At 45.3% G+C, this 13,409-nt stretch overlaps 1 protein-coding gene across 19 annotated transcripts in view; it reads left to right on the plus strand.

Annotated features, from left to right (window-relative positions):
* Positions 1-13,409, plus strand: part of kmt2ca (lysine (K)-specific methyltransferase 2Ca) — a 495,715-nt gene that overhangs the window by 110,585 nt on the left and 371,721 nt on the right. For all 19 annotated transcript variants that reach the window (XM_069914823.1, XM_069914812.1, XM_069914813.1 and 16 more), the window contains one exon: positions 5,095-5,256. In XM_069914823.1, the coding sequence (XP_069770924.1) occupies positions 5,096-5,256 (161 nt within the window). In that variant the 5' untranslated portion in view covers position 5,095. The remainder of the gene's footprint in view (positions 1-5,094; positions 5,257-13,409) is intronic.

The raw sequence follows: 13,409 nt of genomic DNA on the forward strand, positions 1-13,409 counted from the left end.
ATTTTAAACAACTTTGTGGTAGTTTTCTCCAAGTTCAAGGGGATGTTAATGAAGTGTTATCAATGCAAGGCTAAGAATAATGGGCCAGGAACATCAGAACAAGCGCCAATGTAAAAATAAAAGTAGGTATCCAAACCATTATATAATGACTTTGGATGGGTGATATAAGGACCATTATCTAGCTGCTTCAAGAGCAGGATGTAGGCTAGCCATTCTTCAACAAATGATTGCCTGTGGTATAAAACATCTTTTACAGCATTTAAAAGTTTCCAGTCAGTAGTGTGACTGATTAGTCTTGTGGTGATAAAAATTTGGAGTTGTCTATGATTGAACAATTGTCTTGATGTTGCTTCTGCCCACTGAATGCATCTGCTCCTTCTGGTGTCAGCATGCTGTGCTTCCTGTTGAATGATCTGTTTCAACATTAACATGTTCATCCTCTGAAGTCTCTACATTGAGAAGGATGTGTAGGATTATGGCTTAAGCTGGTATGTGAGTGGCATGAAAAAGGTTTGAAAACCACTGTTTTAATCATATTTAATTGACTCGATATGTGCACGGTTTCATAACTCCAAAGGAAATGGGCCAAGAACAAGTTTTCTCAAGCAAAATATTTCAGTAATGATTGGGTCTAGAGCAGAGAGCGCTGATGGCATAGGGATTACTTAAGGTGGAATGTGAGTTGGGGCGGGGGTGCAGTTTGAAAATTACTGCTTTAGATAGTTGTGACAATTCTCTTATAGTGATATTAAAAGCCTGGACTTCTCTGGTTTCAAATGCATTGGCTGAAGAGTTAAAAAAAGTATATCTCATCGCATCTTTAAAACACTTATTAAATTGCACAATAAATTGCCTTCTGCAATGACATGAACTTGCATCTGACACTGCTCAAAAATTACTTGGGAAACTTCGCAAATAAATGGTCCGATGGTTGTTGAATTAATTATTAAAATTGGCTCTAAATGTTGGAAATTCCAGGTCAATAGTCCATTTCTTGACAATGACCTTGATTATAGGTGACATAATTGTACTCATTTATTTTGCAATATTAGCACTCCACTATTATTTTACTAATTATAGTGAAGTCTAAAGGTTGTACCCAGTAGATTCCAGCAAAACAAATCTATCACATCTCTACCCCCCACTCTCTCCCCCCACTCTCTCCCCCCACTCTCTCCCCCCACTCTCTCCCCCCACTCTCTCCCCCCACTCTCTCCCCCCACTCTCTCCCCCCACTCTCTCCCCCCACTCTCTCCCCCCACTCTCTCCCCCCACTCTCTCCCCCCACTCTCTCCCCCCACTCTCTCCCCCCACTCTCTCCCCCCACTCTCTCCCCCCACTCTCTCCCCCCACTCTCTCCCCCCACTCTCTCCCCCCACTCTCTCCCCCCACTCTCTCCCCCCACTCTCTCCCCCCACTCTCTCCCCCCACTCTCTCCCCCCACTCTCTCCCCCCACTCTCTCCCCCCACTCTCTCCCCCCACTCTCTCCCCCCACTCTCTCCCCCCACTCTCTCCCCCCACTCTCTCCCCCCACTCTCTCCCCCCACTCTCTCCCCCCACTCTCTCCCCCCACTCTCTCCCCCCACTCTCTCCCCCCACTCTCTCCCCCCACTCTCTCCCCCCACTCTCTCCCCCCACTCTCTCCCCCCACTCTCTCCCCCCACTCTCTCCCCCCACTCTCTCCCCCCACTCTCTCCCCCCACTCTCTCCCCCCACTCTCTCCCCCCACTCTCTCCCCCCACTCTCTCCCCCCACTCTCTCCCCCCACTCTCTCCCCCCACTCTCTCCCCCCACTCTCTCCCCCCACTCTCTCCCCCCACTCTCTCCCCCCACTCTCTCCCCCCCACTCTCTCCCCCCACTCTCTCCCCCCACTCTCTCCCCCCACTCTCTCCCCCCACTCTCTCCCCCCACTCTCTCCCCCCACTCTCTCCCCCCACTCTCTCCCCCCACTCTCTCCCCCCACTCTCTCCCCCCACTCTCTCCCCCCACTCTCTCCCCCCACTCTCTCCCCCCACTCTCTCCCCCCACTCTCTCCCCCCACTCTCTCCCCCCACTCTCTCCCCCCACTCTCTCCCCCCACTCTCTCCCCCCACTCTCTCCCCCCACTCTCTCCCCCCACTCTCTCCCCCCACTCTCTCCCCCCACTCTCTCCCCCACTCTCTCCCCCCACTCTCTCCCCCCACTCTCTCCCCCCACTCTCTCCCCCCACTCTCTCCCCCCACTCTCTCCCCCCACTCTCTCCCCCCACTCTCTCCCCCCACTCTCTCCCCCCACTCTCTCCCCCACTCTCTCCCCCCACTCTCTCCCCCACTCTCTCCCCCCACTCTCTCCCCCCACTCTCTCCCCCCACTCTCTCCCCCCACTCTCTCCCCCCACTCTCTCCCCCCACTCTCTCCCCCCACTCTCTCCCCCCACTCTCTCCCCCCACCCTCTCCCCCCACCCTCTCCCCCCACCCTCTCCCCCCACCCTCTCCCCCCACCCTCTCCCCCCACCCTCTCCCCCCACCCTCTCCCCCCACCCTCTCCCCCCACCCTCTCCCCCCACCCTCTCCCCCCACCCTCTCCCCCCACCCTCTCCCCCCACCCTCTCCCCCCACCCTCTCCCCCCACCCTCTCCCCCCACCCTCTCCCCCCACCCTCTCCCCCCACCCTCTCCCCCCACCCTCTCCCCCCACCCTCTCCCCCCCACCCTCTCCCCCCCACCCTCTCTCTCCCCCACTCTCTCTCTCCCCCTCACTAACCACAAAGCATCTATGGCACAGGATGCCCTTAAGGAGTCATCTAAGTGGGGAAAATGTTGAGAACCACTGGACTGTAATGTCTTGGGTATAGCACACTCTCCACCCCAACCCCCCCTCCCGCATAGCTGGGGATATATTTTCTGTTAAGGATAGTTTAAAAGACTATAATTTGAATTAGAAATAAAATTAATGTTTTAGAAACTGTTTAGTTCATTGTCTTTTGCTGCTCATTGCGCACGGTTTGTAATATAAGCTTTGCTAACGATACCCTATTTTGAATCATCTGATTTGTAATAGATATCCAAGGACAGTTCAATTTTGTTGGTTTCTATGTTTATTATAGTTATTCTATATCACTGTTTATTTAAGATTATATGCCATTAAAGCTTTAACAATTAAGAGGCAGGCAAGACTGCAGGTTACTGGAAGAACCGTATCAAGAGACAAAGGGATGGTTAACATGTTGGGTCAAGATCCTGCATCAGGACTGAGTTTCTACAGAGAAAATGACCACAGAAGTCAGAGGATGGTGGATGATGGGTAGAACCAGATTGGGGGTGGCGTGGAAAGGAATGATTAGCAGATAGTCAGGTGGCTGAGGGAAAGAGATGTTGAGACGGAGAGTGTTCGGTGATGGGTATCATCAATGGAATCTATGTGTGTGTATACTACATCTATATTGTCATCCAGACATAACACAGACAGTTCCCCTTGTCATAATTTTTCTCACCACCATCCGACACATCCAACACATCATTCTTTGCACGTTGCCAGCTCCAACTGGATCCCACCACTCTGCCATTTTCTGTATCATTGTCACTCACTTGTCTGCTCATTTTACCCACCTACTACTTTCCATTCCGTGGCACTTTCACCTGAATTTATAGGATGGCAATACTTGTCCCTACAGCTACTATTCCCCACCCCCTCTCCCTGCCTCCCCCCCACACCTTGATTAACTTATTCCCTCTCCTATCTGGTTCCTCCTATTACCAACTGCCTTCTATTTCACTGAAATTCTCACTTTTATGTTCTATTTTCCCCTCTATAATCTGAGTTCTAATCCAGACTGAAATATAAACTATCTCTTGGCCTCTACAATTAGAGTTTGACCCTCTGAGTTTATTGTCCTGTGCACTGCAATGCAGTGAAAAGCTGTTTTACATGCTATCCAAGCAAGTCGACCCATATTTAAATAACAGGCAGTACAGTAATTAAAAAAGGTGCAGGGTAAAGTGTCACAAAGGTAACATTGAGAAAAAAGTAGTTAAGATGTGCAAGAACATCTTTTACCACTGAGAGAGGAAGATGTGGCTGATGGTAGGATCTAGCTGGCAGAAGTGTCATGGATGATGTGCTGGATGTGGAGTTATTGGGGAGGAATGATGACAAGGATGAGTCTTGACATCTGGGGGATGTACAAGACTCTCACCTGGTTTGATAGGTCCATTTATGAGTCTGATAACAGCAGGAAAGAAACTCCTTGAATTTGGTTATTTTGTGTTTTCAAGCTCCTGTATCTTTTACAGGTTAGAAGTGGGGAGAAGAGAGTATAATTGGGATGGGATGGGTACTTTCATATGTTAGCAGCTTTTCCAAGACAGCGGGAAGTGTATAGATAGTCGATGGAGGGGAGGTTCCTTTGCTCACTGGCCTAAGAGGTCACAATTTCCTGCAGTCTCTTGCAGCCTTGACCAGAGCAGTTCAAATGAGCCTGGATAGGATACTTCCTACTTTTTGCTTTAGCAATCAAGATATTGTGACATTTGTTGATTCATTAGGATAATTCTTGAGATATTGCCCAAAAGTTGTACTGTTTTATTCTTCTTGCGTATGGTACATGATTGGAAAACATTTTTGCTCTCCCAGAACTTTTGTAATTTATCCAGTAATCTTTTTGATTTTATTTCAAGGTAGTGTTCAACATTCGTTTTCTTACTTTTATGATGCTTCTCCCACTGAGTTCCTCCAGCAGATTGTTTTTTTGTTTTCAGCAAAGATGTTTTTTTATAGAAATGTGAGAAATTCGTTGTTAAAAGTGAAAACATTTCAGTTGATAAGGCAAAACCATGATAGGCAGCTGAAATAGTGACTGAAATTAATTGTTTCATTGATGGTTGTAGTACCCAATATCTGAAATGGAGGTATTTGTTGCAGAAACAAGACTTTGTAAGTAGTTCAATCAGCTACAGGTCAAAGACCATGCAGACCAAATGTAGCTATTTAAAGCTAAAATAACCACAAAAGCATCCAAGCATTGAATTGTGATTTATTAATTAGATTTGATGCTTAATTTGCATTGTTTGTTTTTTTCCACTAATTCTAAGTTTTCATTCTTTCATCCTCCTTAGAATGTCATCAGAGGACAAAAGTGTGGAGGCATCTGACCTAGGTCCGCCACCGCTTTCTGCCGTCTTTGTGGCTGCTCCTGTTGGTAGCCCCGTAAACAATGACAAACGGCCTCGGGGCCGGCCTCGCAAAGATGGCACAACTAATCTACAGAAGAGAAAGAAGTAAGTGCTCTTTAGAAATATGTGAATTGCGTTGCATCAGCTGACACAAACTTAGATTAAATATCTACTGCGCTGCTGTTGGTTCTCAAATATTTGCTTCTAAAACTTGGAGATTTAATAATACTTAAATTGCATGTTTGTTTTGACCACATTTGCTTAGTGGTGACAAAGTCAGGAAGAAGGTGTTTGGCATGTTTGCCTTCATTGGTCAGAGCATTGAGTGCAGGAATGACATAAAGGAAATATTGGTAAGCAGATAATGAATGTAAACAAACTGATTGTGCAATACAGAGAGAATAAAAACAATCAATAAAGTGCACATCATTATCTGCTTACAATTCTATGTGTGTTTATATGTATGTACAGTTTTTTCTTTTTTTTCACTCCAATAAGTGGTAATTCTGCTTTGCCCGCAGTAGAAAGAATCTCAGGGTTGTTTATGATGTCATGTATGTACTCTGACAATAAATCTGATCTATTCTTCAAAAAAAAAGGAAATATTGGTGAGATCACACAAAAATAGTGTGTTTTTTTAGTGAACTAGATAAAGGGATGTTATCATTAAGCTGGAAAGGGTGTGGGGAAAAAAATTACAGAAATGTTACCACAACTGGCAAGCTTGAATTATGCGGGAAGGTGGACAAGCTGGAAGTTTTCTCCTCAAGTGAAGGAGGCTGAGAGAAGACCTAATGGAGGTTTATAAAATCATGAATGGTTTTGATAAGATAAATTGTCATAGCCTTTATCTCAGAGTCTAAAACTGAGGGCATAGATTTAAAAGGGAACTGAAGAAGCACCCTGTCAACAATTTGTTGGTATATGGAATAAGCAGCCAGAGGAAGTGTTCGAGGTGCGTACAATTTTAACATTTAAAAGACAATTGGGGGGGTTTAGAGGGCTATGGACTGAAGGCAGGTAAGTATGTCTAGCTTGGGTAGGTGACTTGTTCGCAATGAACCGTTTGAGCCATAGCACCCTTTTCCATGCTGTTAAATTTTAACTTGGTTCATAGATGAGGTGGATGCAAGGCATTAAATTGTTGTTGGTTAGGAAAATGTCTTTTTTGCTCTTTAAATTATTTGGAAATTCATTGATCACAAAATCTTACCTCCTTAAAGCACATTAAACGTTTGTATGGTTTTGAATCTTGTGCATGGTTTGATTCCGATATGGATTACTAATAAGTTTTAATAGAACAGATAAAGATTAATTTCCATCAGCTAAAGGCATGACATGGTATGAAAGAATATTTTCCTCTTGCCGTGATGAGTACAATTCCACTTGTAACCGAAGAAACTTAACACCTCCAAACAAAACAACCAATTATCGATATCTCCTCTAACAACTAAAGATTGACTTCCTCCACCAGGTACATGTTTGCATTGTTTACCATCTACAAAATGTATACTGCAGTATTATCTGACTGCAGAATCTATGCAAGATGGTGGCAACTGGTACCTCGGAGAGTAAAAAAAAACTAGTTATTCTCTTTCAAGCTGCACATCTTTATGGTTTAGAACTAAATCACTGCACTTTCACCTTTGCTGGTTCTAAATCTTGAAATTACCTCCCTCACCTACCTTCACCAGAAAGACCACAATAGTTCAAGAAGGCATTTAGGATCAGGCTATAAATTCTGGGCATGTTTTCTTTTTAAAAAAAACATAGGCTCTAAAAGACAGGAAAAAACTGTTCAGTGGCATAACTAAATTATCATATTCTACAGAAAGGGAGAAAATTGTGTTCAATTGCATTTTGCCAAAATGTATTTAATATTTTCTTTAAACATAAGGCAAAATTTCTTCTCCAATTCCATCCTTCTCGATTATTTAGTGCAGTGCTCAAGCAATAATACAAAACATGGTTAAGGCAATTTGAGTAGTTTCAATATTTTGTTCATCAATTCGTTGTTCCTATTTTGCCATCACTACTACCAAAAATGCATTTATTTTAACACTCTATCCACATAAAATCAAAGCGTATGAAATTGTGTGTTGGAAAAAAAATCCATAAGGAAAATTCTTGTCAAATTGAGATGGTCGGTTTTGTTTTAAATTTCCTCCTTGTCAATTATCCATGGATTGTAGAAAAAGCTGCAGATGCTGGAAATATGAAATAAAAGTTGACAATGGTAGGAATGCATAGCAAACCAGGCAGCATATGTAGAAATAAAAAATTGTTGATTTTTGGGTCATTCCACTGAGAAAGGTCATTAACCTGAAATGATTTCTCTCAAGATGCTGCCCCGAGTTTGCTGAATATTTTTTATTGCTTGCTTTTATTATCATGGATTATACAAGTCTGGATAAAATGGACTTTCACATTGTATTCACAGCTCAAATTCAGAATATTTGTAGTTGACATGGTTTAATATCACATTTATGATCTATTCAATACATTCATTTACTTGACCAGCCAAATTATCCAAGCAATTGGAGCTGAACAAGATGCTGGAGAAACTCAATAGGTCGCGGATCATCACGTGCAATCAGTGTTTCAGGCCCGAGCCTGGAGAAGCTCTCTTCCTTCTCTTTCCTTGTTTTATTACATGACAATAAAAGAATCTTGAATCTGGAAATTTTGTCAGGAATCTGGATAAATAGATAGATGTCTGAATAAAAAATGGGAGAAGGGAGGAAAGGAACAGGCTACAGGTAAGAGTTAATAGGTGGATGCAGGTGAGACTAGAAGTGAAAGAAACCAAGAAGGCGATGTGATAGGATAAGGAAGGAAAGGGTGAGGTACTGGAGGAATGAAGACAGAGAGTTAAGAACAGAGAGAGACTGACATTAACTGAAATTGGAGATTCATCAATATTGATGCCATCTCGGCAGCCTCCAACCAGATTAGCCTCTGATCCTTCCAATACCTGTTCTTCCCTCTGCCCCTTCCTTCATCTTTTTATTCAGGAGGCTGTATGTGTTTTGAGATTCCTGATGGAGGATTTAGGCCTGTAAAGTTAATTGCCTTTTACTTCCTATGAATGCTGCATGACTCGCTGCGTTTTTTACTAAAGCAGTTGAGATGGTTTAGTTTCCAAAAGAGAGAGAGACTAATAGTTCAATGGCACTTGTCAGGATGTTCCAAATTAATATTTCGGAATTGTTTCTATTGTAGGAAAACTTAGCATTCAATTTGTACACAATTAGCTCCCAAAAACGTGATAATGACCAGAATTTATTTTAAGCATAATTTGTTTGAGGGATAAATGTTTGTTAAGATACCACAGTAAGTTTTTTAAAACAGCACCATGGTATTTTTTAGGTATTTGAGGCATCTGGGATACAATAGATCTGATAAATAATGGGACTCATTCAATAATGTAATAGTATGTTAGCTTGGATCTTGAGAGTGAGTCTTGACCGTTCTGATTCATATAAATTGCTACCGACATTTGTAAATTAAAGCCATGTTCACAGCTTTTTTCTCTCATAGTTGATTTTGGATCTGCTGAAGTGATAGTAATAAAATAGTGCTATTATTTACAGTATGAATGGTAAATTTTTAAAAAAATTGTTAAGCCTCTTAACCCTTTGAACGCTGGCTATTTTTAACATTTTGTAATATATACTCCAGACTGGGTCCATGGGTAAACCTTTACAGTACAAAAACTGAATATGCACTTGTTGGTAGTCCCTTAAAACAGGAACATGGAGTCCAAAGGATTAATATTGGTTTAATATATGGTCAGACTGGCCTATAAATGTATCATTTCTTTTCCCAGTATCCTAGTTTCTGCGAGACTAACTACTGTATTTTTTTTAAAAAACTGTAGTGATTTCTGATCCAATAAGGATCAGATAGTAATGGGAGGGTGGCTTGGGGCAGAGGGATAAATTTTTGACATTTTGGGTTGAAAACTTTCAAGATTGTGGAGAGCAGAGATGGTGATCTCCCTTGGTGATCTTCTTTCTCCACAATCAGCCTTGAAGGGTTTTGACTCAATGTCGACATTTCCTCCCCCAGCTGATACAGGATTACCGTCTAACTTGATTAAGCTCGATAAGAATACTGCTGAAAAACATGTCTGTTTCATGCACATCTTTGTAGTAAAATTGCCAAGCAGAAGAGTTTGGAAATAGATTTACAATGCAGCCAAATCCTGAAAAATCAGAGGTTTTTAAAAAATATTTTTTTTCTGAGGCCCATTTTCCTAACCAGGTAATTAGAAGTTGCACTGCATTTCAGGGATGTTTTGGTGAGAGGAGGGAGATTTAAGAGGGACCTGAGGGAACACTTTTGCACTCTGGGTGGTCTATATCTGGAAGAAGCTGCCAGAGGATCTATCAAAGCAGGTACAATTACAATGTTCAAAAGACATTTTGCATGGAGAAGTGGGGCTCAGAAGGATATGGACCAAACACAGCTAAAGGATTATCCCAAGATGTCATCTTGATTGGCATGGGATGAGTTAGGCTGAAGATTCTGTTCTGTGCTGAATTACTCTTGTGTAGAAGGCCCTAGAGTTACTAAACAACTCTTAAAATCAAAATCCATCAACTTGTACTTTTTGTTTTATATAAAGAATATTAGTGCATTCCAAATGTGCAACTATTATAGGCATTATTTAAACTGGAATTAAATCTTAGATCCCAATTATTTCTCTGCTGTGTTGGCAGTATGGTTAGTTTATGACCAAAATGGCCTCTGAGATGAGCTGTTACCAGATCTTTCAGAATATTAACTGTTTTGTAAATATTGTTTGCATTACGGGTTCTAAATTTGAATTTAGTGGTACTTGAGTTACATGTGGTGCAGAAAACATTCACAAGGATGTTGTGTGGATTGGGGACTTGAGTTACATATAAGAGATTTACTCGACTGTTTTGTCTGGACCAAACGAGTCTGAGATTATGGGGACAGAAGCAGGGTAGGGAAGGAGAGTCTACTTCTCATGGTGGGAATATCTAAACTAAAGAGATTGAAGATGGGGGGAGGGGGAGATTTTTAAGGGGATCTGAGGGGAAAATTTTCCACACAGGATCTGGAATGAGCTGTTCGAGGACATGGTGGAGGCAGGAATAATAACCATATTTTAAGAAGCATCTGGGCAAGTACTTGAATAAGCAAAGTATGGAGGAATATGGAATTAATGCATGAACGCATGATCGGTAGAAATGGGTATGATGGTGGGTAGAAGGACCCATTTCTTTATCTAAATACATTAAAACCCTTGATATCTGGCACCTATGGGGATTGATAGATGCTGGATAAGTGAATTTTCCAGTTCTTTGAGGCGGCATGTTGCGTGGATTGCCAAACTAGCAGTGAGGTGCACCAATTTTAAACTTTCATATTTTTTACCAATTTATTTTCCTCTTTTTATTTTTTTGCCAGTTGCTTGAGGCTGTTGGTTTGAATTCCAGTAACTGGTTTTACTGCATCATTAGTCAGTAAAGTTTATTGTCATCTGATTGCACAAGTACAACCCAATGAAACATCCTTCACCAATCCTCGGTGGTGGTGTGAGCAGTGGAAGAAACACAGCCACCATGTTGAGGGTCATTAACGACACTTTTTATTCAAATTCAGCGCCCCCCCTTTAAGGGCAGCAGGAGCTCAGTCACCTGGTGCCTTGTGACATCATAATCCCTGCCCAGGGTGTGCGCTGGAAGGGATGCTGGAGTCAAAGAGATACAAACGAGGCCGGTTCGCCATAAGGATGTGCGCCACCACACAACCCCCCCCCCAGAACTAGCTACACGTCCTGTCGCTTTGGTGCGGCCATCTGCACCGGCTGTGATAAGTCCAGATGGGCCGCCTTCAGGCGGTCCATCGTAAAAAGTTCCTCTCTCCTCCCAATGTCCAGGGTGAAGGTTCCGCCGGTCCGGTGCAAGACTTTGTATGGCCCCTCGTATGGTGGGGAGATGAAAAAGCTGGGTGCTGTAGCGTGCCGGTGATGGGGGTGCTAGGGAGGCCAGCAGGTTTTTGTTAGTGGCCGTGGTGTCAGGGTCTGGGCTGAAAAACTCACCCGGCAGGGAAAGCGGTGTGCCATAGACCATCTCCGCTGCTGAACCCTGCAGATCCTCCTTGGGTGCCATCCAAATCCCGAGGAGGACCCAGGGTAGTTTGTCCGCCCAGTCTGGTCAAGAGAGCCTGGCCATAAATGATGCCTTCAGGTGCCTGTGAAACCTCTCCACCAACCCGTTGGACTGCGGGTGGTATGCTGTGGTGTGGTGGAGCTTGACCCCCAGAAGCTTCGCCATCTGAGTCCACAGGGCAGACGTGAACTGAGCCCCTCTGTCGCTAGTGATGTGCTCTAGGACTCCAAAACGGGCGATCCATCGGCTGACCAGAGTCCTGGTGCACGTCTCCATGGAGACCTCCTTAATCGGGACGGCCTCCGGCCAGAGATAATGGGCCTCCTTGGACACCGGCAGGGGCCCGACGACATTAACGTCGATGCGTTGGAATCTGCGAACTGTCGGGTCGAAGTTCTGGATGGGGGCTCACGTGTGTCACTGGACCTTGGAGGTCTGGCACCTGGTAAAGTTCCTGGCCAGTTCCACCACCACCTTCTTCATCCCGTGCCACACAAACCGCTCCACGACCATCCGCACGGTTGTCTTTACCGCTGGGTGAGTGAGGTCGTGGATCAGACTGAAGACCTTCACCCTCCAGTGTGGCAGGACCATTGGGCGCGGTGTGCCTGTTGAGATGTCACAGAGCAATGTGTCTGGGCTGCTGGGCACATGGACGTACTTGAGTTTGAGGCCCGAGATGGCGGTTCACAAGGCCTGCATCTCCGCATCGTTCCTCTGTGCCTGAGCCAGTTGCTCGTAATCCAGACCGGGCGCTAGAGTGTTGATGGCTGGACGGGAGAGCACATCCACCACTACATTGTCCTTGCCAGCCCTGTGAAAGATATCGGTCGTGAACGCAGACACTCATGAGAGGTGGCGCTGCTGTCTGGCGGACCATGGATCCTTGGCCATCACCAGTGCTTGAGTGAGGGGCTTGTGATCCATGAAGGCTGAGAACGGTCTGCCCTCGAGGAAGTAGCGGAAATGGCGGATGACCAAATACAGCGCCAGGAGCTCCCGGTCGAAGGCGCTGTATTTGAACTCCGGCAGCGCAGCTCCTTGCTGAAAAAGGCAAGCAGTGCCATTGTCCATTGATCCACTGTTCCAGGAACCCCCCCCCCACTGCCATAGCTGAGGCATCCACAGAGACCTCCATGTGCACCTCTGGCCGCAGGTGCACCAGCAGCGTGGCGCTGGCTAGATCCTCCTTTGTCGTGATGAATGCCCTGTCCGCCTCATATGACCATGATGAAGTCTTTTCTTTGGGTGGCCATGAGAACGAACAATGTGTGCATGGTGTGCGCGACTCCGGGGATGAAACAGTGGTAAAAGATCACCATTCCTGCAAACTCTTGGAGGCCTTTCAGGGTGGAGGGTTTGGGGAATCGTTGAACAGCCACTACCTTCTCCGGCGCCAGCACGGCCCTAGCTGCCAAAATGGAGTGCCCCAGGAACTGGAGGGACTCCTTGACGAACTGGCATTTGGCCACATTGACCATGACGCCGAAGTCTGCCAGCCGGGCAAAGAGTGTGCGGAGGTGGGCTTTGTGTCGCAGTTGCGACTGGCAATGAGAATATCGTCCAGGTAAATGAACACAGTCCAGGTTTTTTCCAACCGCATCCATGAAGCGCTGGAAGGTTTTGGCCGTGTTCTTTGGACTGAAGGGCATAAGCAGGAACTCGAAGAAGCCTAAAGTGGTGATAATGGCAGTCTTAACCCACGTCGTCTGGATGCACCGAGATCTGATGGTATCCTCGCATGAGGTCCACTTTGGAGAAGACCTGTGTGCTCTGGAGGTTGACGGAGAAGTCCTGTAGGTGGGGCACCGGGTACCTGTTGGGGGTGGTTGCGTCGTTCAACTGATGGTAGTCCCTACATGGTCTCCAGCCACCGGATGATTTTGGGACCATATGGAGCGGCAGTGCCCAGGTGCTGACTGAGTGCTGGACAATTCCCAGTTCCTGGAGCCTGGAAAACTCCTCCTTTGCCTGCTAGAGCTTTTTGGGTGGCAGCCGTCTGGGTCTAGCGTGCAGCGGGGGGCCCTGTGTGGTGATGTGGTGGAAGATCCCATGCTTGGCCAGGGCGGCGTTGAACTGTGGCTCTAAGATGGCAGGGAATTCATGGAGGAT

The sequence above is a fragment of the Narcine bancroftii genome, chromosome 1, assembly GCF_036971445.1.
Source record: "Narcine bancroftii isolate sNarBan1 chromosome 1, sNarBan1.hap1, whole genome shotgun sequence".
Lineage (NCBI taxonomy): Eukaryota > Metazoa > Chordata > Chondrichthyes > Torpediniformes > Narcinidae > Narcine > Narcine bancroftii.